The 25067-nt window shown below is 39.7% G+C and overlaps 1 protein-coding gene across 2 annotated transcripts in view; it reads right to left on the bottom strand.

Moving 5' to 3' along the window:
• Positions 1 to 4135: 4135 nt before the first annotated feature.
• Positions 4136 to 25067, bottom strand: part of ablim2 (actin binding LIM protein family, member 2) — a 70071-nt gene continuing 49139 nt past the window's right edge. For both annotated transcript variants that reach the window (XM_062444349.1, XM_062444348.1), the window contains 8 exons: positions 22143 to 22250; positions 17469 to 17506; positions 17167 to 17275; positions 16995 to 17053; positions 13630 to 13690; positions 12026 to 12033; positions 11823 to 11903; positions 4136 to 6233 (listed from right to left, as the gene is read on the bottom strand). In XM_062444349.1, the coding sequence (XP_062300333.1) occupies positions 6120 to 6233; positions 11823 to 11903; positions 12026 to 12033; positions 13630 to 13690; positions 16995 to 17053; positions 17167 to 17275; positions 17469 to 17506; positions 22143 to 22250 (578 nt within the window). In that variant the 3' untranslated portion in view covers positions 4136 to 6119. The remainder of the gene's footprint in view (positions 6234 to 11822; positions 11904 to 12025; positions 12034 to 13629; positions 13691 to 16994; positions 17054 to 17166; positions 17276 to 17468; positions 17507 to 22142; positions 22251 to 25067) is intronic.

The raw sequence follows: 25067 nt of genomic DNA on the forward strand, positions 1-25067 counted from the left end.
ATGGAGCGTCACACACTGTGGGCTTCATGCTCAATTTGAAACTACCGCACATAATAGCTGTGTTCGTATCTTTCTTGGCTTCTTGCATGTAACCCATATCTGATACCAACACATATAAAGCAAATGAGTAAAGGTGCCCTTGGTTTTTCATCACAGCTAGAAGCAGTTATAAGCCTTTTGCATAAACATGTGCTGGCTTGGTTTGACTCGGTTTGACCCGGTCCATCAGCCCAGCACAACAGGGATTGCATCTCTATCACAACAGGGCTGCCCCATGGATGTATTAAGAGAACTGGATAAAGCGTTGGAGGTAGGGCATGAAGCCAAAAAAGCCTGTTCCTGTTGTAAAGTAATGACCCAGATATTGCTCAGGCTTCATGGTCATTGGGTCCACAGAACATACGCAGACTTCTAACAATCGAACCAGCTAACTTCTGGTTTAGCCCTCCACTAACTTGAAAGGGTATATAATGTGACATTCCTCTTTCCATTTTACTTGTGCTTCCTGGCTCAGGAGCCAGTGGGTGGGACTAGAGGGACAAGAACTACCTGCACCTCTGTAATTTGGGCCTTAGCTTATTTAGCTTGCTGCTTTGTTAATCACTCTCTCTTCTTTTCCTTCCAGGCCTCCACCAGCCAGATGGGTTAGACTTTTGGTTTTGTTTGCCCACACAAAACATTTCACTCATCCACACTACTTTAACTGACTAGCATTATTCTAGTTTAATTAAGTTCATAATAAATATTATTTTAGACGCTTTGTCAAGTGTGATTCCCATTTTTGTTGTGGACTTTGAGCCGCTTCGTAACAATAACAACCCTTTAAATGTGATCTGACCAAATTGATCAAATTCTAATAGAGAAACTAATCATTTCTGGTGGTTGTGACACAAAAATGTATCTACTATTTTACAGCCACTGTTCTTCCCGTGACCTGGGAAAAACAGTTGGATCTGGAAATTGTAATTACACAGTTTGGCCACTATGTCAAAATGGCTTCAAAGCCTGGCACAGTTCCTGGGGGCTTTTTGGGGGCCACCCACTTAACCCTCTTGTCGTCCTCCCGGGTCAAATTGACCCCGTCTGTGTTGACTGTTCCTTCTTTCCTCTCTTCCTTCTTTCCTTCCTCCTTCCTTCCTTCCTTTCCTTCCTCCCTTCCTTCCTTCCGTCTGTCCTTCCTCCCTCCCTCCTTCCTTCTTTCCTCCCTCCCTCCTACCTTCCTTCCTTATTTCCTCCGTCCTTCCTTTCTTCCCTTCCTTCCTCCCTTCCTTCTTTCCTCTCTTCCTTCTTTCCTTCCTCCCTCCCTCCTTCTTTCCTTCCCTCCTCCTTCCTTCCTTCCTTTCCTTCCTCCCTTCCTTCCTTCCGTCTGTCCTTCCTCCCTCCCTCCTTCCTTCTTTCCTCCCTCCCTCCTTCCTCCCTTCCTTATTTCCTTTCCTCCCTTCCTTCCTTCCTTCCTTCCTTCCTCCCTCCTTCCCTTCCTTCCTTCCTTCCCTCCTTTCCTTCCTTCTTACTTCCTTCTTTCCTTCCTTCCTCCCTCCCTCCTTTCCTTCCTTCTTCCTCCCTTCCTTCCTTGACTCGAGGACAACAGGAGGGTTAAAGGTGTGTATTTAACTGACTATGTGCTTGTCTTGAGTCAATGACATTTAAAATGAGCGCCCTCTATAGTGCTGGTTACTCAAGCCCCCTGTTCTATCTATTTGAGGGTCATTAACAAGGAAAAGTTCAGGAACTCCTCGCCAAACTACATTTCAGTTGCTACATATACCAGAGGCAGTGCATGTTCCAACTCCTTGTGTCTCATAATTTAGATATATTAGTGTTTGTCAAAACATGTCATTAAAAGTAAAGTGGAAGGGTGGAAGAAGTTCCATCAAGATGCTCAGCCCATACGCGTTTAGAAGGCACGCTCAAGAATGAGAATGGGTAAAGGCCAAAAGCACTCTTGTCCTGCAAACCCACGCCCATCCAAGTGAGATACCAAGTTTTTAGGGAGTCCCCCATCTTGGATGCAACTCGGCACAACTCAGCATGTTTAAACCGGTAATGGAAATGCAAATCAACCGCTATGCTTTGACTCGACGTGGCCAAAAGCACCAATGGAAAAAACACTATTTGAGCCTTTTTACTCCCTCATTAGGTTAATCAGTATAATCTTTAATAATGTCAGACCACAGAAGTCAGACCAGTGGAGTCTGACATCATGCCTGATGGTGGTTGGGTCCAATCCAATCCATGATCCTCCTAGATGCTAATAGATTGCCAATTTGGAAGAAAGCATTGGGCAGCTGGAGCTAGAGCAAACTGTAAAGCCGTAATGATTACATGTTGTTTTTTTCCTGCTGTTTATTGACTTGCTGCCCAGCATTCTCACACTAGTCTTTACATGTAGGATATAAAACACTGCTGTAGTGTTGAAGACTTTTTTTGCTGACAAAATGAAACATGTTTGAATCTTTTGGATGCTTAAAACAGCTAGGATGATTATTATTGTGGGTCAGACAGCAGACTTCTACACATTTACAGAGGGAGGTAACCTCACTGCTACATGCCACAACATTCTACACAGGTGAACTTCAAGTCAGAGGTGTCCAAACTATTCTATAAGGGGCTCATGTGGCTACAGGTGTTCATTTCCTCATTGCCCCAGTTTGTTTTTGTTTTCATTTCTATCCATTTTTCTGTTATGTTATATTGACCTGTTAACCTGTCGAGTTAAAATTCGGTTGGATTCTACTAAATGCTTTTAACTGATACCTTTTTGGAGCTAATGTAACTGCTGCATTAATTATGTTCACTCTTTTTGGCCACTTGGGGGCAGCAGAAAAAATTATGAGCACAATATTAACAAATCATCTGTTAATTTAGTATTAACAAACAGTTGCTTATTTCCACATCTGGCAGTTATGGAGCAACATTTTCATTTATTTGAAATCATGATAATTAGGTTCATCACCATGAGGGACGCTTCTCACATTTCACACCGTCATTTCATACATTATTACAAAAATATTAATTATAGCTGCTTTAAAGTTAATCACCAATGACTTTTTCTAGATTTAACCAAGGTGACCACAATATTTCCCCTTACCTTAACAAGCGGCTGTGAGTGCATAAGCATACTCATAATTAGTTCCATTAGTTTCTACTGGCAGATATTGATGGAAAAAACTAAATGAAACTTGTTTCTTGGCTAATACATTCAGTATGAACATGTTGCAACATGGCACACATGCTCATTAAAAACACTTTCTTATTATTTTTAAACAAAAACATAATCCAAATGGCATCATTTTAGATTCAAAACATATTCACTGTTGTAAAATAGTACACAAATGTAATTTTTTGGGTACAAGCTCAGGCTGATTTTGGCAGTTTCTACTCCTACAACTGCTCTCTCTGGCACTAATCTACTAATGCTTTCACAATTTTATAATTTGCACTAACCCTTTCTTACACCAGCCAGTGTTTCAATGCTGATGGAGAGTAGGCCTGTCACAATGTACGTACAATAACGCAATTATCAACATCATCATGTCTATATATGGACTTATCGTATGGTACATGGACATGACATTGATCATTTTTTTGACCTCAGTATTGCCACACTTCACATTAGCAGCTAAGAGGCTATTCATGTCACATTGGACAAGTAGTGTCCTCCATTCCTCACTGTGTACGTCCTGAGTGGAGACTGTAGAAGAATTAAAGGTAAATAACTCTGTCCCCAACCATAATGGCAGTCTGTGTTTTTATACAAGTGTAGCACCCACTCTCCAATCCCACCTCCCCCTAACATTATTATACTATTATATTATCATTATATCAGTGGTATAAAATTATCTTCAGATGACAATAATATCATTTATCGCAATTATTTCCGAGACAATATATCGTTATATATAAGTAATTATCGTGACAGACCTAATGGGAAGAAGTATTTGGTGATCATCTATCACTATTGATCATATACATATATATAATAGACTCAATTCCTTCTCATGGAGATCTTTTAAAAAACATCCACACATCTATGTTATACACTTTACTTGAAGTAAATAGTATATTATATTAAAGTCATTCCATACGAAGAACAAACTGATTTTTCACAATCATTTAATAAACACAAGCACTCCAATCCATTGTGACTCTGTAGTTTGGATAAAGCACTTTAATAGCAGATGAATATTAGAAAGAAGACATGACGGTTTATGACAACAGTTAGTGTGTTACTTACAGGAGCAAAATTTGATTCAACACTCAAAATAAACTCAAAATTTGATATGTTTTTCTTCAAAAAAAAGAAAAGAAAACTGCGGTGCCATTCACTCGACACTACACCCTTAAGATCGCAAAAAACAATATCCCTTCCTTAATATTGCAATTAAATAAATATCTAACTCAAGCTAATGTAAGCAGCTGACCCGGGCCTTTTAATCAGATGTAATTTAACCAGAAAATAATCAATCACTCAAACCACATTGATGGTATTATTTTCATACATTTCTTAACTGAGGTTATAGGACAAAACCCCATTTTCCCATCCTCATGCATGCCTGAAGAGTTATACACCATGGCTTGTATACAGACAAAAATATCTGGTATATGTCCAGTATATGTTCACATACACCTTACAGTATGTTAGTTGTAGAGTTGATGGATTTACTGCCCAGAAATCAAGCGAAGCCAATGTACTTCAGCTTAAATGTGTAGCTTTGACTGTACGTGACAATTCTTTCAAACAACAAACATATAAAGAGTTAAATCTCTATCTGAGAAGGTATAACACAGTTATAGTATTGAGTTTTTAAATCAAGCAAGACCTCACTTGTTATGCTTAAGTGCTGCTGCAGGTCTGTGAAGCTTAACAAAGTCAGCATGGGCTTTTTTGTCTTGTAACAAAAATCATGATTTCTCTCAGCTGTGTCTGATGATTGCTTTAATGATCCTTTCCAGAAGTCAAAAATAGCTTATAAAAATAATTTCATTTTCTGTTTTGTTGATGTGAGTGCCTGTCACTCTGGCAATGCTGCATGTTTGACACCTTTGCACACCCTGAAACCCTTCTGCGCTGTATGTCTAGTGAGGGATCTGCAGGGCCCCGCATTCTCCTTTTTTATTCCCCCTCCCTATCTGTGATTCACTGCTATGTTGTGGCCCCTTTCCAGCCTTGGCTCCCCTATCTGCGCAGATTTACGAGGGGCTTGTGTAAGATATGGGACTGCATTCAAACGTATCAGGGCACGCATGTCAAAAAACTACCAAGCCAGTCCTCTCTGATTGAGCTTGAAATTGAAAACAAAAGCGTATGATAAGGTGCTCTGACAGTTTTTGAAGTAAAAGATCAGAGAAGCTCAAGTAGTTTTCTTATCCCTGTCTTTGGCCTTGGCATGCTTCAGCAGTGAACGTGTTTGCAGTGATTCTGCAGTCTCTTCACCATCCTAGAGTAATGGCGAGGGTGTAAAAATGAACTCAGTGCAGGGAAAACAACTTAAGATGATGGAGAGACAGCGAGAGAGAGAAGGCAAAAAAACAAATGATATGCAGACAGATAACATGATAAACCCTCACAAATTGAAAACAAACAAGCTGTGGGTGAAAAACTCAAGATAAAAACAGGGAGATAAGTCAAGATTGACAGAGTAGAAGAAGGCGCACATAAAACAGTCAGAACCACAGAAACCTGGAAGAAGGCCTGCACGAGAATTACAAAAAGCTGTTTTTTTGTTGTTGTTTTTTTTTGTGCCAGGGAGTATGAAAGCGCCTGGATGGGCGGGTGGGGGTAGATGCAGAAACCACATAGGAGGCGAGGAGCATCAACACAGGCCATGCAAACGCAGCTCCTCCTTCTCCTCCGTTAAGGTTGTCAGTCAAACATTCGGACCACATCGCATACAAAAAGCTATAGATGCTGCCTCAACATCGTGAAAATGTTCCCCGCACGGAGCGCCTCTCCGTTACATCACAGGCAGATGGCATTGCGTTTTACAGGTGGAAAGTTGGGGTATCATGGCGGTGCATATATAGATATTTCGGATGAGTTGTTGTTTTTTTCTTTTATAATTCCTTCCACACAGGACGGGTGATTATTGAGATGTTGCTTGGTGCCTTTTTCTTTTGGTCTAAAAAAGGCGTGCCCTCTTCTTCATGTCGTTCCTCTTCCATAGAGCCAGGCGGTCAAACTGATCCAAGGTCATGCCGAACACCCGATAGAAGTCTTCAGGTGATAGATGTCTCTGGAAATGCAAAACACAGCAAAGGAAAAATACTGACTTAGTGCAAAAAGATCAACATTGTTTTAATCTTTAAAGAGACCAGTGAGGACAGTCTCAAACTCTACTTGAACACCACTCATTCAAATATATATTCCCTCATTTGGTTTATTGATGATGGAGATGGAGAGTGCTTGTTCAGCCATGCAATGTCTCCAGGGTGGATGGTTGAAGGGAGGTCTGACTTCGAGACTGAAGACCAGGTTTTTGTACCCGCTTCAACTAACAGTCAATGTTTGTGTACTTTGACCATTAAGGTGATCCTTCTCTAACCTCTAAATAGTCTTGTAGTATTGTTGACTACAACTATAGTTTCTTCAACCAACTGATGATGGCAGCAGATCAGCAAATTGCCCACATGGTTTCTTTTGGAATGCATTAACAAGCAACTATTTTATTATTTAGGTGTTATTTGATTTTAAGTAAGCTCCAAAGGGTGCTAATGAGTTGAATACACATTAATGATCAAAATATAGTGGGTAATGTTGTCAAGGCCATGTAATTGTTTTTTAAGGAAGCAGGCTGGCCAGCTAGTAGGGCTGGGTATCAGTACTCAATACCTTTAATGTATTGACCGAATAAATCGACACCAAGTAGTATAGAAGCCTCTCCCGTCAAACGATACCTGCAATCGATCCTTTTTGCACCCAGAGATATAAAATATGACTATTTATATGGACTTGCTCAGAGCCAATCACCACAAACATTCTTTGACTTAATGCGACTTGTGATTGGTCCACTGCCACAGCAGCTACAACCCATCTGTGGTGGTGAAGTCGTGGTGATTTTGAGTTAGGGCGCTTAACAGTTCAGCCAAGATGCCACCTAGACGCTCTAAAGTGTGTCTATACTACATGCCTGTTACACTGGATAAAAGCAAGAGCATAAAATGTGGAATGGGTATCGAATTTAGTACTCAATTGGTGTCAGTATCACTTTAAGGGTACTTGGATTGGTACCGTTATTGTAATTTTTTAAACGATACCCAGCCGTACTAACTAGCTAACCAACAGCACCTACATTGTATGGGCTGATTGATAGTGGATACTGTGAACTTGAAAGCTCAGTTAGGCTAACTATATTACCTAAATAAGTTATTATGGCTAGATAGAGACTTTCAGTTAATGTTTCTTCCTAAGAGCGTGGTCACACTATAAAGTGGTCAAGCAAAATAAATCGGTGCATCGTCATGAAACAGACTGCAGGAGGCTTTATGTAGTGATTGCTTGCAGTTTGGCAGTAGCGACAGTACCATTATTCGTGGGTAGTTTCAGTTATGGCAAAATAGGTACAAAGAGGTGAGCTAAAACTGGCATAACTTTGCATTATGACAGGGCACGGTTATATAAAATTGAATGTTACAATACAGCTACTAAATAACATCCTCTACCTTGGATTCCTTATTGTAATTGGTCAACATTACAAATCTATGTGTCATTGGTCACTAAAGTTTAAGTACAGCCCCCATCAACTGATCGTGGCAGTTCCAGAGAAAATAATTGATTTTGGCTTGAATGTGCAGTGTGATCAACACCAGCTTTCTCTTTGCTTATATTTGTTGAATTTTCACTAAGCTTCACAGAGATAAACCAAATATGCTACTAAGACAGACAACATCTGGTTCTTTGGCTCAGTTCATCAGGGTTTTTTTTTACCTGAACCAATGAGATTATTTTAGCCTCCAGCCGAGTTCTGCTGCTAAAAAACATATCTGGCACCTGTCTTCCTAAACCTGGCGTGTCATTTTCCCCATGATGTGCTAATGAATTTCTTCTCAGGAGACTCCAGTGTTTACAGCGAGACAGTAGCCAGGAGATTCCTAAATAACAGTAACAATAGCACACTTTGTCCTAGCAAAGTGTGCAATTAGCAAACCAAAGAACATTTTGATTGTTTGCATATATTACCCACTTCTGTTTTATGGTACATCAATAGCCTGCTCTCAAACTGGACTCACATATACGTCATTCATCCAATATTTAGACAATGTTTGTGTTCGCCACATAAACAGATGCTACGTTGCCTTCTGTACTGAGGTTTTAACACACTAAACTGAAATCTGTGCCTCAGAAGTTTATCCAAACAAAATTGCTCTCCAAAACCAAGCTTGGCTCACACTGCACATTGCAAACTCCTCTGTAAATGTCAAGAATATACCGTGGAACAAAAACATGCATGGTGCTGATTTAGACCCAGAACAAAAGCATAAGCCCATTTATTGCAAAAGTTTGGCCATACTGTGCACAGCAGTTGTGAGTCTCTCCGATGATAGTCATGGTAAATTAGAGGCAGGCTGTTGTTGTGTGATGGCCAATAACCTGGTTTCCATAACAACCTGAGTGAGGAATGCAGAGCGATAGATTTCCACCCTGAGGTAACAACATCCCGATCCCTTTTATTTTTGTACCCGTTATGCTGACAGGATAATAACATGATAGAAAAGGGACCTAGTATACCATCTCAATTACCAGGAAAATTAGATTTTCTAAATATGTCACACAGTACAGTATTGTATTATTAAATAATTTTCTTCAGATTGTGAAGAACCATAACAGTACCTTCTCAAACCATTACTTCTTATTGTTACAATTTTAACTATCACAAATCAAAAGGTAAATAAGCTTCATGGGTGTGGCACTTTTGGCCACAACCCAATCATGACCGGCTGATGGCAAAACACTGGCTGTGACATCACTGATTTTCAGGTGTGCAACATGCTAATTTGGATCCAAAGACAGAAATGTATTAGCAGTACTACTTAGTACCTTCAAAGGCATCCATATTTTAAGTCACACTTGCTAAAAGCACTAAACAAATGAGTGAATGAAAAAATAATCATCACTGTTTACCAAAATAATACATAAAAAATGTCAAATCTAACCAAACCAAATATGAGTTTGAACATGTACTAATATAATTTGTTATGTATTAACATCACATCTACAGATTGCTGTTTGTTGCATGCTCTTCACAATAAATTACAAGCTGCTTCTATCAACAGACTTTTTGTCTGCAGGATGATGACAACACTGCTGGCGTGTAAAGTGAAAAGCAGATACTATAATAGAAGAAGCATGACACATACACACCCACGCTGTGCAGATACAGAGAGGGGAGGGACACATTTCACCACATTGTAACTCATTCTGAGGACAGATCCAGGCTATTGTATCCATCTTTTTCTTTCTTTCTCACACTCAGTAACAAAGTGAATATGCACATTTCACTAAAATGTCCAACTACTCCTGTAAGTTTTGCCTCTGCACTTTAAACAGCTACAGGTCAAAAATATCATATTTGGTTGAACCGCCTCATGGAAAAGGGCCTCGGTCTTGGCTCTGAGTTTGAGTTCTGATACCGAGTTTAGCTGCTGATTAGTTTGGGTAAACCAACAGCACTTTGGGGTTAAGGTTCAGGAGCAGTGGTGGGTTAAAGAGAGGTTGAAATATTTCTTCAGCATTGACACAAATGACCATACAACTGCAGTCTAGTGCTCTCAACCACAGAGGGGATCTCTTGCGTCAGTAACACCTCAACATCCCGACGATCCGACTCCTCTTGGGACGATATTCCCATAATCAAAAGTCTCACAGGGAGTTCTCATGTTAAGGTTACAGAAGGTTTAAATGTTTTAAGGGGGGGGGGGGGGGGGGTGTTTTTGAAAGGAAAAAGTTCATGAAACCTCTTCTGGGGACATCAGAGCTACACCACAAGACTAACCAGAATTTATGGTAAAGTTCGGAAATGGGGTTTTTATCCGATGTGGAAGTTTATTTAAGATGACTAAAACATTTGCTGTTTTCAAGTGAGCAATGTTAATGAGAGCTCCGAATCTGTAAATGGGTAGTTTAAGAAAAACAGCTGCAGGAAATTAGTTATTACAGGACATTAAGTCCAATTAGGCTTAATTTTTCATTATAAGGCATACATGTGGGTTAAACTTGCTGTGACCCTGAGAAAGTGCTAGTAATGTAATACAACTTCAGAACCTAAAACCAACAGTACTGCCAATTATATTCACATTTTCAATAAAATCTGACAATTTATTCACTTTAATTTGCACAAAGTACAGCTCGAACTTAAGCATTTTTCTTGCAGTAAAGTGTGCCACAAGACCAAAAGTATGTGGACACCCGAATATTACACCCATATGTGATTGTTGAACATCTCTTTCCAAAACCATGGGCATTAATCTGCTGCTATAATGGTCTCCAGTCTTCTGGGAAATCCTTCAACCAGATTTTGGAACTTGCCTGCAGAGATTTGCTCCTATTCAGGCACAAGAGCATTAGTGCGGTCGGGCATTCGCCGACTGTGAGCCAAGCTTTATTTGCCCGAAGGTGTTGGAAAGGGTTGAGGTCAGGGCTTTGTGCGGGCCAGTTCTTCCACACCAAACTGGGAAAAACATTTCTTTATGGAGCTGGCTTTGTTCACACGAGCATTGTCATGTTGATACAAGAAAGGGACTTCCCAAACCGTTGCCTAGATTTCCACTAAATGAAACTAATGGTTTCAATATGCTAAAAACAAACTAGGTCATAGAAGGTTGTCTGACAGTGCTTATACCAGTTTATACCTGTTTGTAATGGCTATACTCAAGGTGGGAGTAAAAATGATCAAAAACATGCCAGTGGCACCTCACACCTTGTTAATATTATTAAAGAATGCAACGTGAGCCTACAGGGCATTGTTACCTGCTGTCAACCTAATGTTAGTAACACTAATCACTGCCTACTGACACAGTTTATTGTTGCTGATGTGGCAGCAGTATGTATGCATCAAATTGAAGATGCATACACACAGGGCTGTAGCCAAGGTTTAGAAATACTGAGGTCCAAATTCTCCCATTTGTTCCCGATGTTTATTTATTCAGTCAACTGAGCAATTGGATTTTCTGCTGATTTTATCCTCCAAAATGGTGGTCTGAATGCAATTTCAAAGCCCTCAACCATATCGCCAGAAATATAATTCTGATGGTGAAATACTAAATCCATTTATGTAATTTAATTTAATCATTTTGCCCTCTAAGAAAAAAGTACCAAAATGACATGATAGATCCTGATGCCCTCAGTGGCCCTGAATGCATCATACCACCACCAAGATACCAAAGTTGTGTAACTTTCCTCTTAATTTCTAATATAATCATATTTTTGTTGTCTAAGATTGAAGGTGGAAAGAGGGTTCCTGACCTAACCTTGTTACTTGAAAAGCACTTCCTGTGAAGCATACGGAGGCCTTTAGAGGTCTATGCTCACACCATGAAAGACAAATGACAGAAAACAAACCCCTGTCCATATACTTTTGGCCATAGTGTACATATATATTGAAGAAAAAACAGAAAATAAACTTTTATCCACCTTTACAGAAATTGGAGGTGGCATTTCTTTAAGCTTTGGCTTATACAGTAGCTTCCTTGCTGCCTTACCCACACCGCACACTTTTGACTTTCTAACTCATAACTAAGCTGTGCATTCTCATTTTCTCCTGCTTTTTAATGACCTGTGGATTGAAGAGGGGAAATGACAGAGCAGGGAGAGGAAGATTAGAGCTCACCTCCAGTCTGGTACGATCTATGTCTCTGGGAAGCTTCACTTTCACTCTATGCGTCACTGCCAGCATTTCATAGGGGTAGACCTGGCAAGCACACAAGTAAGCATTGTAGGAGATTTATTAAGGAAAACAATTATAATCCAGTGTTCATATAATGCTACCAAGAATATTATTTTCTAAGTATTAACAAATGAGGGAAATCTTACCTTGTACTCTGAGAAGGAAAGAAAAGAGAGAGAGAGAGAATTAACATGGTGGAACAATGAGTTTTTATTTGAATTGTAGGCCTATTATGATACAGCCTGAAAATAAATTACAACTAGTGGTCTCAACTCTACTCAAAAATATTGGGTTTCAAAAGGCGTCAAAAGCATTATAAAAGGTTGTTCTGCGCACACACACACAAACACACACACGCACACACACACACACACACACACACACACACACACACACACACACACACACACACACACACACACACACACACACACACACACACACACACACACACACACTCTGTTACGAGTTTGGCAACTTACTCTTTGCCCAAGATACAGCCGGGACTGTACACACACACACACACACACACACATGCACACTTATAAACACACATCAATAATTCTGCAGCTGGAAAAATGACATCATCGCTCCACACTGTTACCTCCACTGACTGATCTAGAGCCAGAGCTGCAGGGCTCCACTAGCATGGGAACAATGTAATAGGGATTGTAAACTGACCTTAGATCTGTACTTAAAAGGAAAGATGATGTGGCCTTTTTGCATATTATCATTTAAAATGTAGCTAAAAGTTAGCTAATACTTTTATCTGGAGGTGGGGATTGAATCTGTGACCTTTCCATTAATACTGCACATAGATGTACACAGTGCAGTAGCATGTATTAACACAGTGACACAGCTCTTGTGTGTTGGCTCTGTATTACAGGTTTTATAATGAAACAATAGAGTTGCAAAGTGGAAAGAGTTCTTCAGAAGTAAAAGTCCTGTTTATTGTCTTTAAAGTAGTAAGAGTTTGGCTTGATTGGACACAAAACTCAACTGGTCTAATTATCTGGACAATTGCCAAGCAACTGTATTATCTGGTTCTCAAAGGAACAAGTACATAAAAACTCCTAACTCCTTGACTAAAGCTCCTATGGAATATTTTGGTCCAGTCACAGTGTGGACATGCAATAACTGGCAGCAGCTTTTCTGTTTTTGGTGTCCAACTTAATCATAGTCATCCTATTTCGCATTCTAAAATAATGTTGGAACGATTTTTAATTGATTTAATCAACACATTCTTTTATAATTGAAAGAAAGAAAAAGGGTCTTTGGAATTCTATCGGAAATGCTTAGACGCCAATGAAAGACAGTGAGCATTTAGCCAACTAACAGGGAGCTTAATCAGAAGCTTAAAATTACACGATGTAGAAACGTGATAAAGCATTCAATCTAATTAATTTGGTTCACGTTCAAATTCTGGATCAATTTTTTCCACAATTCAACAACTAATTTGTCTGGTTCTAAATTAAGGGAATTTACCACAGATACTCAAACTTTTACTTTATGACTATGATGTTATATTGCAGATTTAAGGGTTAACATACATTTAAATTAATAAATGAATCATATTTAATATGTGTCAGAAGTACTTTGCAGTTAGAGTCTGCATGAAGTCACAAAGCTGTATGTAATTTCAGCATTTAGCTGATGCACGAATGAGCAATGCAACAATGGAATAGGCTTGTAAACAACTTACATTAGCAAGACCAAAATAAAGAGCTAAGGATTAACAGCCCACTCTCACCTCTCATGCCACCCCAGCTCTGGGAGTCTGGGTCCACTTCATCCTCCACCATCTCAGCAGCCTGCAGGAACACACATACAGTATACACCTTTTAGACCACAATTCAGGCCAGAACATTGCTGCTTTTCATCAAAGCCTAGTTTCATTTGAAAGCTTTTTAGTCACTGCGTTTGTACTTAATTTGCTCAAATTCTTTCAGGGTGACCAACAGGAAGTGAGTGTCACACATACCTCTGATCGTGAACTTACATCATCTAGTTTGGAAAGACTATAAGGCAACCGAAAAAGAAGGAAGCACTCATGTTGGAAAGCGTTTTCCGTCTGCTAATGGAGATACGTAATCTGGTTTGAGGGTTGCTTAAACAATTGAAAGAAACCCGCTCACTAGAAACTGCAGTTAACAAGCTAAGGACTAAGTCGGACTAAGGACGAAGTATTGACGTTGAAGAATCAGGACCACAACATTTAGAATCTAAACTTACATTTTAAGTATGTTTTACAAGCTGTTCAAGATGCACTGACTAGCTAAGAAGATAGCTAGCCTGTAAATCGATGTACACTTTTTCCCTGCTGGATATTTGTTTAGTAGCTAGTTGAACAAGCCAAGGTGGAACACAAGACATGTGACCATGCTTATAGACAAGAAGTAGACATTACTTAGAAAGCTAATATGGGTTGTGGTTCTTGAGACTCTTTTTGTGTTGTGTCATGACTGTTTTCTGGCTTTTTGGTCAGTATCACTATTAGGCATTATGGTAATAAAGCATAAATGATGGCAGCATGGCTATGCCAGTGACTCAACCACCTTGGTCTGTCAAAAGTCACTATTTGGTACATTGTCATTGCTATTGGGTACATTTCCATTGAACTTACAGACATTTGTGGTTCCAAGCATGATCATTTTCTAATGACTAGGTGAAACCCTGACCTTTTCTCTAGCATCAGAATGACGTTCAAATTTTTAGTTTTTGGTGTAATATCTCAAAAATTATTGGATGGACTGGCACAAAACTTGGTAGACATTCTTTGTTCTCAACAGGATGTTATCACTTTGGTGGTCGCCTGATATTTCATGTTGTGTCACTGTCATGTGCTGTAGTGTGTTTGTGTAGGTACTGCCCTCCTCCTCCCTCAGCTGATCACCACAGCTGTACCCCAATGCAATCAGCCCCAGTATAAAGGCTCCAGCTTCTCCTTTCTGTGGGCGAGTGGGCCATCCGGCAGTGCAGTTGTTGCCTTGCGTGTGACTCTGTGTTAGTGACTAGTAGTGGTGCTGTCAGTTAAATTTAACAAACCGACTTCCTTATTTTAAGTGAAGTCCGTCCTTAGTTGTTTATTGACCCTCAGGTTTTCTGTTTATCCTTCTGATTTGTTAAATAAATACTTGGTTTTGCCTTCATACTTCAGTTGTCCTCTTGTTTCTGTTATTGGTAAAAAACCAATTGCTACTTCCCTCCCCCCTAGACATTTTTGGGTCGTAACAGTCAACATCAGGGTACAATATCAGCTTGAGCTTCATTATAAGTTGCACTTTGTTTAATTGTGCTGATTAAATGTAAGCATACTAATACAATAATCTAATATGAACCTGGGAAACTATACTGTCTAAACATAATTTTGGGCATATCAGCATTTAGCCTCAAAGGGCCGCTAGCTTGGCTATAGACTCAGTCTTGAAAGAGAACACATGGCATTCAATTTATACCCTTTTTTATACCTTAGCAGAATAAAACAAACATCCAATTAAGTGCGATCAAATTTTACTTTAAATGGAGATCGAGCACTACTGTATATCACTCTATATGTATGCAATGTGCTTGCACCAAAATGTATTGTATATTTTAAGTATAATGTTACATAGCTCCACGGTTAATAGAAAACAATATATCTCCCTTCATTCTGCTTCCAACACACTAAATCCACATTGTCAACAACACTAACCAGTCATGTCAGCAAGTGAAAAATAGTTCAATATCTTTTGTGCCATGAATCCGTCATGGCTCCTGAGCTTTCATTTCCTTCTCTGTTCTGTTTTGTCTGCCTGTCCTCTATCCATCAACAAACTCAGAGGGAGAGCAGCAACGTCACATCAGTGGATGATAGACTAAATACCCCCAACGTCCTCATAATAAACCGGAGCCCTGCCTGTGTGGAGTGAATGGTACTGACCGACCTCTGTGTAATGTGATACCAAAACTGTGAGAGAAAAGCTCATTGAAGTTGATTTTTAAAACTGCAGAAAACACTTAAATGGTCTTAAATGCTGCTCTGAAACTTCCTGTGTTGATTAGTGTAGGTGGGAGGTTGTGTGGGGGAGGAAAGTGTTGATTTGATAAAACCCATGGTGTAAACACATGAAGTTAGAGGCCTGTTAGACCAGTGTTTTTCAATTCTGGTCCTGGGGAACCCTTGTCCTGCATGTTTTAGATGTTTCCCTTTTCCAACACACCTGATTCAAATGATCATCTTGTCAGCAACCTCTGTAGAAGCCTGACGATGACCCATTCATTTCAATCAGGTGTGTTGGAAAAGGGAAACATATAAAACATGCAGGATCGGTACCTCAGTGGGTGATAGAGCTGGAATAAGAAACAGCACCACCCAGTGGCCCAAATATAACAGCAGTCAGATCCAACCAACACCTCTGTCAAGGCCTTCTCTTTCTTTGATCAAGTAGCAAACCCAGAGAGCCAGACCGACTTCCTTCTTGTCTTACAGTTTGCACTTAGGGTTTTCCTGTGCAATGGGGTACTATTATCATTTCATGTGAAGTCAATTTTGGTTTTAGTTCCAAACAAAATCGTAGCTAATCTGGCTAAACTGTTAGTTTCTTTACAACTCATATGACCACCAGTTGAACCTATTTTTAGCTAAGTTGCCATTCAGAGATCTCACCGCTTACTTACTTTAGTCAATGATAGAAAAACTGGCCATAGCTATGGAAATTGGGATTTTGGTACCTTTCCTCTTCTTCCCCTTCCTTGCAAATTCCCGTTTTTTTATGCTGCCTTGTTTGTTGAATAATTACTCATATAGATTCCCTTTACTGTCCCTTCTTTGGTTTAACAATATTTAAAGCCAATAGGTGTTGATTTTTTAATGTAGAAACTTTGAAATTATTATTATGAATGCATAGAGGGGCTTTATTTGAGTAATTTCTCAATTTCATATCTAAATTACTCGATTATCATAATAAATTCTTCTGCTTCTCCTTCTACTTTTTTCACTACCCTACTGGAAACTTTGGAACATTTTAAATGAATTTTTAATACTTATTACAGCCACTTTGTAATCCAGTTTTGACCAAAGCAACCACTTCAGCAATAACAATATTTGGACGAGCCATCACAAATTTGGTAGCTCACCTTATAGATGCCATTCCTTCCATAGCCGGGTAAGGATGCAGACTTACTGTAGGGGAAATCTGATGAGAGACCAGACATTCATGTTCATTTTACAATCTAGTTTTTGGTCCAAGATCTGTGTTGTTTATTTCATGTCACTCACACCAGAGCGAGCTTGTGATTGGCTACTCACTCGGCTGGGAGGTGTCAGTGGGCAGACTGCAGGTTGACTTGCAGGGGTCAAGGTCTTCTGGACCCATATGTCCATCGACCTCACTCTTCAAGATCATCCAACTGGTCCTCTGTAGAGAGAGGAGGAGGGACAGAAAGAGAGACAGAGACAGGAAGATGGACAGAAGTGATGGATGATGGAAAATAATGAGTTAGTGAATTAGTAAATGGATGTATCTGTAGAGTATTAAATGTGACTTGAAAAAAGACAGATATGGACAGACAGATAGACACTTTTGTGTAAACACATACACTCACACCCACCTTGCTATCGTCCCCATCCTGCCAGGATGTTCTAGAAGCTGTAAAACAGTCAGATGTTACAGGATGTCATAGTTAACGTGCTGGATCATCTGCCTCTAAGCTCCAGTGTACTGCACTATTAACTCTAGAGTAAATCACCCATGGACCATGACATCATCAGCTGTAGACAGCACCTACAGGGAGCTCCACATGCATTGTGTAACTGTACAATAAAACAGGGTGGATAGCAACCACCAACATTTGTATCAACATTGTTCTTAAAGGGATACACCCACATTTTGGGAGTTTGGCCCATTGGTCATCTGAGCAACTACAGCCCTGATTATCACGACATTTGATATGGATACTCATCATTGCCGTATTTGAACCCTTGAACTTTCATTTAGTTTAACCATCTGGTCAAAACCTCCTTTTAACTAACACTTTTCTCCATGACAAGCTGTGTTATGGTATTGAAGTGTGTACAGATAGTAAATTCATATTGCTATATTATGTTTTTGTTAATACATTTGTTAACTTAACTTAACTCTCCTTTTTATACAGTTGTGATTCTCCATTTATATGCATTGCTGATTAGTACTAGCTTTAACTGCCATTACCCCAAATTAATCTGCAACTTGTATTGGTAATTGATTATTTATTGATTCCAGGTTATAAGTTGTGATGATTTGCTGGTTTTCATTGCCCTATGCGATGGTAAAAGCAGAATAATCAATAATGAAAATAATCATTAGTTGCAGCCCTACTACACAACTGCTATGTAGTCCAATGTAAATACAGTAAAATAAACTGAGGATAGATTACGGACAATCAAATCTCAATAAACCACCTGAATTGGGCAGAAATGTTTGGATATACTTCAAATTTAGCATGTTTAAATGTGTTTTATGTTAACATTGTGTTTTGATCAATCATGCGTACAGATTAGTAATTTGGTCATAATACAAAAAGCAAATATAAAAGACCAACATTATGTCTTTAGGTGGCAATATTGATTACCTTCCTTCCTGCTTCATTTTCTCACTTTTTGAATAATCAATAACTAACTATCATCACTTAACATACTGCATTTTAATCAGGCATAGGTATCTAGATGACTTTGACAACCTTCTTATAATCATATAAGTTAACCAATGGACAAACCCAAAACATAAGTGATGCCCTTTTAAAAGCTGTACTACTTAACACAAGTCCAAGGTTCAACAGTGTAGGAGCAATATCTGTGAAGATTCTCAGTCATCCAGGTCATTTTATCTTTCTTTTAATATTTTCCTGAAAAAATAAGGGAAACTCTTTCGAGGACAACAACATACATATGTTGGATAGAGAGGACAGATGGTTTGAAAGAGGAGTGATGGAGGCGATCGACGTCAAAGTAGAAAAACCATCCCTCAACAAAGGAGGAAAGGCTACCACACCCCTTATGCCCCACCTACAATACTGTCTTTTGATCCCTTCCCAGGAGACTCATCAACCATTCACATTTGAGCTCATGTAACAACTCTGAGTCATTTACACTTGGCCTCAGCTGATTCCAACAACTCTAATGACTTTCATTACAACAGCCATGAACACTAATGAACCAAGTGGCAATGATAACTGTCCCACAGAGGTTAAAAACCTGGGACTCCCCAACAATCAGTTAGAACTAAAGAGGTCCATTGGATGAGTGGTTATGATATAGGTGATAGAGCTCCTTAAACTCCTATTTCCACGCAGTTTGGTTGAACCCTTTCATGTGATTGGCTGTGTTTCTTCAGAAATGCAACATGTAGCTGGAGTGAAACTATAGTGAAAACCACACACCACATTTCAGACACACACACAATGGTCAGGAGTGACAGTGATCAAAACAGTGACTTGCACAACACTAATGTCACCATACAAAGTGATGCATGTACCCAACCATTCACAGTGAACAAACAGTCACAGTGTCACCACTAAAACCAACAAATGAGCTGGTGAGATGAATGCAGACATGCATGAACGGACAGAGCAAATTAACACCCAAAGGACTCAATCCCAATCAACTTCACTCCCAAATGTGTTGTATTGCCAAAATATGGTTCTTTATGTCTACATCAAAATCTGGCCTTTGTTTGAGTAAAACCCAATTAAGCAAACATTTTTTCTAAAATGAAAATGTTATTAAAGCAATATTATATTATTATTATTTTCCCTGTCTTCTCTCTAGTTATTTTTAAGTCTAAATCTACAAATTAAATTTAGGTATGGCAGGAAACCGCTTCTGCACCACCCACAGAAGGTGTATTATATTTGTATTTGTAAAAAAACTTCCTGTGACATCACTGATTAGAGAGTAACTAGAAATGCAACCTTATTAAATGTTTCAGCCAGTAAAGAGCAGTACATCAGCCCTTCAAACCTACAGTAGGATTATATGCATGCGAGTGGCTCTAAATGGCAGTGAGAAGCTGTTCTAGGTAATGACGACCAAAACATTTTGAGTGGATTAGTTAGAAATGAACATGGAAACTTAAACTGAGAAATTCTACTGTTAACTTCATGATCGTCAGCATAGAAAATAAAATTTGAGGTAACTTTCCACAGATGTAATAAGGTCTCAGTATGCTTCTCACTAAGTGCTAAGTGTTAGGTGCATTTTGTCACAAATTTGCACTGAATCACAATCACCTTGATAGATTTTGCATTTGTCTATTATGTTGATTTATAGCCCTGAATGGGTGCAGACCTCTTTACTAGTCCAATGCATGTATATCCATTGAGTCTACTAGACCAGTGCAGGCCCAAGTTAAAAGGGAGAAGAGCCGGGATATACAGATGACGAGATGACTGACAGGCGACATGCAACACATCGTGCAGAGACCAGACCAGAGAAGGTAGTGTTAAAAGTGGACTATACCATGCTGTCTGTAGATGGGGGGTTTTCTATAGATATTATCTTTGACCATAGTCTCTGGAGATGGGAACAGGCGCAGAGGAAAGAAAATGGAAGAAGCCAACATGAGAGGGAGAGAAAGAAAGAGAGAGAATGGAGAAAAAGAAACATGAGTTAGCAGTTACTGGGGAATGGGATATTTTGAAGAAGCAAAGGAGGCGCAGCATAGCTCGATTCAACACAAGACATTTGTCATTTTTATAACGGCACATCAGAAACATCAGCACTTTTTGTATTATTCATGCAACATATTCAAAATATGTCAATGTATTGGTCTTTGTTGAAGGGGATTGGGAGGTTATTTGATGCAGTTCAATTCATCGACACGCAAAGAATAATATATGAAACCACATATGTTCCCCAGGCATCAAACAGTCCATTTGTATTAGCAAATCTTTTAAGAATTTCAAAGGATGTAATCATTGTAAAACCATTCAAAAAGGGGCACCTTAATTAGTAATATAAACATCACAACAATAAAGTTAAAAGTTAAAAGTTAAAAGTTAATTTAGGTCATGTTGCGTTAACTGGAATACTAGATTAAGTCCCTCTGGAGGATAATGGAGATAGTATGTTCTTCCATAAGGCTGATCTAATCCATTTTAGTGTCAGTGGACCCAGACAGGCCCCTGACAGAGATGCTTAGTAACAACTGTCACAAATTAAGCCACAGCAGAAACATGACTCACAATAAAACAACATATGTGGGTCATTTATCTGGCTTGTTTCAGTGCCTGCCAGCATCTGAAACAATATCCATATAAAAGCAATAAGGACGAAGACTATGAAAGCCATTAAGTGGATAATCGTTGGCTGTTTTTTCCACTTAACTTGCTTCCAACATGGGAGGGTTTTTTTTTTTCCTCTGCATGACTGACAGTGCAATACTCAATGAGAACAATATGTTACATCAAATGGATTTTCCTCTGTGAGAAACTCAAAGTAATGAAAGATACACTGTTTAACATCAATTCCTGTCCAAATGTATTGTACATTTTATTATAAGTGATGCAATCTCATGTCAGATCATCAGATCAGATAGGAATTGCTTTAAAATTAGCAAACAGTAGGGACACCAGGAATTAAAGAGCCTGAGAGATCGAAAGAACCACAACCTGGAGGCAAGACGTCAACACTACAAAGTACAAAGTGAAGACACTGGGCCTCATGCAAGAACCAACCGTACGAACATGTTAATCAAAATTAAATTTAAAAAATGTATATACAAGCGAGCAGACCTTTACAAAAAGAGAGGTGTAGAAGAAGAATATGAACATGTTTTTGCATGAGGCCCACTGTAACCGGTTTGGTATTAATAATCCAGCATATGTTGTTAACTTCACAAGACTTATTGACATATACCTGTGCAGGAAGAGACCCAATTCCCTGGAAAATAAAAGTATTACTTGGTCAAAACTAACAATAACTTAACACCAACCAAACATCTTGCACTGGTTGGCCTCCAGGTATTGAAGAAGTTTTAATCTTGTTGCAGGGATATAGAAATGTACACCTACTAACATTTTTGGGTGGATCAAAAGTACAACAGAAACTTTCAACCACTGGAAGGTCAATGAAACAATGATTTTCAGCTAGGGGTTAAGAAAGTGGTTGGTAATTTGTTTTTGTAATGTCATGATTTGGCAGCTTACCTGGTATTTCACCTTCACGCCATGTATCACAGCCTCGTCTATAGAATGCGTAGGGAAGATTAAAAGTTAAGCTGCGAGCCAAGCGGTGCGGTTATGGCCTACCTGGTACGTGGAAATGTCGAGGAGCAGCCACGTATGTAGAAGCAGAGGAGGGGGATTTGCCATCAGAGTAGGTGGATAAGCTTGGGGTACTCCGACCACTTTCACTACCTTCAGTTGGGGACGCAGTTGGGTGAGCGATGGAAATGAAATCAAAAGGGGAAGGGTTTGGGAGGAAAAAAAGGGTGTTGGGGAGCAAAAGGGTAGTGTTATGGTAGGTATATTGATAAAGCTCAAATATAAAGGTTTGATTGTGACATTTATGCAGGTGACTTGATGACCCAGCCATTTACTGTATTTATATTTGCTGTACTGAAACTATATCTAGAACAAATTCACTGAGTTTTTGGTGGAATGTCCTGATTACAACCCACTTATTAAAGTGATGAGACACAAAACTCAACCTGATAGACTTTTGGATGGTACTTTAGTATACACTATTTCGTCCCTCAGCCCAAATCTCCTTTTTCCCCAACAACTTGCTCCAGATCCTTTACCACACTCTCCAGTGAGGCATAACCTCTCCTGATTGTCCCAGGTTTGCCATGGGATCTCCCAGTCTGTTACATGTGAAACACCTCCATACAAAAGCATCCAAGGTACTTGAACCATCTGACCTTCTGACTCCCCTCACTGCAAAGCAGGACTTTTAAGTCATTAAGTCAAACATTGCATGAGACCAGCCATCCTTCACAGAAACCTTACCGAAGTGTCCCTCCACTTTTAATCAGTTTTACCCAAAGCTTATGACTACTGTTGAGGGTAAGAATGAAGACCCACCCATAAATTGATAGCGTTGCTTTGTAACGAAGGTTTTTGTTCATCACCATGACCCACTGTAAAGCCTGGAATACCGCTGCAGGTGCTCCTAACTTGCAGTCAATGTCACAAACTGGTGATGTTCCTCACTTGTGTAGAAGACCCCATGATAGAGTACCTTGAGTCCTGCTCTTTGGGCAACTGTCACTGCCACCTGGACTGACCATTCCACCCTTTTGCATGATTAAGCTAAAAGGACAACATGCCACATCCTACAGTATATCATTGTTCAAGCAATAAAACATGGAAAGGTGTTTCCAAAGTTTTACCAACCTTTATCAGTCAAAGGTTGCTCAACATGGCTAAATTTGGTGGCAAAGTACATCATGCAGCTGCTTTATTTTCTTCCTGTGCCTGCATGGGTTTCCTCCAGGCCCTACAGTTTCCTCCCATAGTCCAAAGACATGCATGTTATGTTAACTGGAGATTCTTAATTGCCCATAGGTGTAAATGTTATCTTTGTTAGAGTGGCAACTAGTCACTATGCCAGGAGTTGGGATAGGCTGCAGCCCCCCACGACCCTATGCGGGATAAGTGGACGTGCTTCACATAAAAAAGTGCTTTACACTGAAGACACTGAAATGCTTCATTCAGTTCTTGAAATCCATCCAATATTCACACCTATGCACATATGGCCAGTGTCACAAAAAGTGGAAGTACAGGCTGTAGAACTGTTGATTTTGGATACAACTATTGGAGACGAGCTGGTATTGTTCTAAACAGCTCTTTTCTGAAAAGGTCTTGGAGACTTTGCTCTCATCACTTACTAGCTAAAGGTACAAAATCCCAATAATAATAATATTAATCAATAATGGCAGTGAAAGAGACCAATAATTATGTTTGATCTTTGATTTTTCCAGTGGGGTGTGTGTTTTTTTGTAAGTGTGAAGAGTATGTTCGACCATGACCAGGGTCCACCCCATTGTGTTTCGTCACAGGCAGGCTGGGTGATGGAGTCACTCACACCCTTGAGGCCAAAACAAATAAACACTCTACATCCAGAGCTTTGATGAAGAAATAAAGAGGAATATTGTGTGTGTGTGTGTGTGTGTGTGTGTGTGTGTGTGTGTGTGTGTGTGTGTGTGTGTGTGTGTGTGTGTGTGTGTGTGTGTGTGTGTGTGTGTGTGTGCGTGTGTGTGTGAAAGTGTTAGCTGATTGAACACACACTCTTATCCCCTCAGACAGAGAGAAACCATCAGCAGCAATCTGGATGCAAGTGGATGAGATCACTGACGCACACAGCAGTGCTGTGCAGATCTGAGTGATCTCCTACACACAAACACACACACACACACACACACACACACAATCACACACACATGCTCATAAACACACACACACACACACACACCCATGTACACACCAGAATACTGTTAGTGCAAGCCTAAATGTAGGGCAGATCCTCCATACAAACATCTGGTGCTAAGGTAGGAGGTGATGGAGACTCGGGGAGTTTGGGGAGGAGATGCATTACAATTCTTCTGAACACATTACACATTCAACATAAGGTGGAGGTCATTCATTACTCAAAAACCAATAACACAATAACAAGATATAAAAATTGTTCTTGGGATAATTAACAATGAAACAGACAGATAAAAACAAAAGCATGCATTATTCATCCTTGCAAGGTCACTTTCCCTTCTACCCCTCACTCGGAATCACTTGACAACACATTTGAGTCGTTTTAGAGTGTTTTTAAGTCTTACTATAACAGTCATTCTTGTGAGGGAACTTGATAGTTTATTAAAACATAAGTCTGTTGCATGACAACAAATAGCCCTCTTTCACGGTGTGTTAGGAACCGCTAGAGCCTGAACGAGGCCAGTGTGCACTGTGTTACATGCCACTGCAACTGGCAACCAGACCCCAAATTACAGCTCGGCCGGCTCGGGCTATTTCATTCCTCCGTTCCCCCTCCTCTCTTTCATCTTCCCCCGTTGGAGAACTCCCCACTCAGCCTCTCCACCCTGTCATGGAAAAACCACCAAAACCCTGGACCACGTGTTCGTGATTTTCTGTGCAAATGTTTGAGTGGAAGTTCATTCCATTTCCCTCTCTACCTCCTCCTTTTAATCAAGCAATTTCAAGGTCCAGTGATGCACATGT

Source organism: Scomber scombrus, chromosome 23 (genome assembly GCF_963691925.1).
Source record: "Scomber scombrus chromosome 23, fScoSco1.1, whole genome shotgun sequence".
NCBI classification, from domain to species: Eukaryota; Metazoa; Chordata; class Actinopteri; order Scombriformes; family Scombridae; genus Scomber; species Scomber scombrus.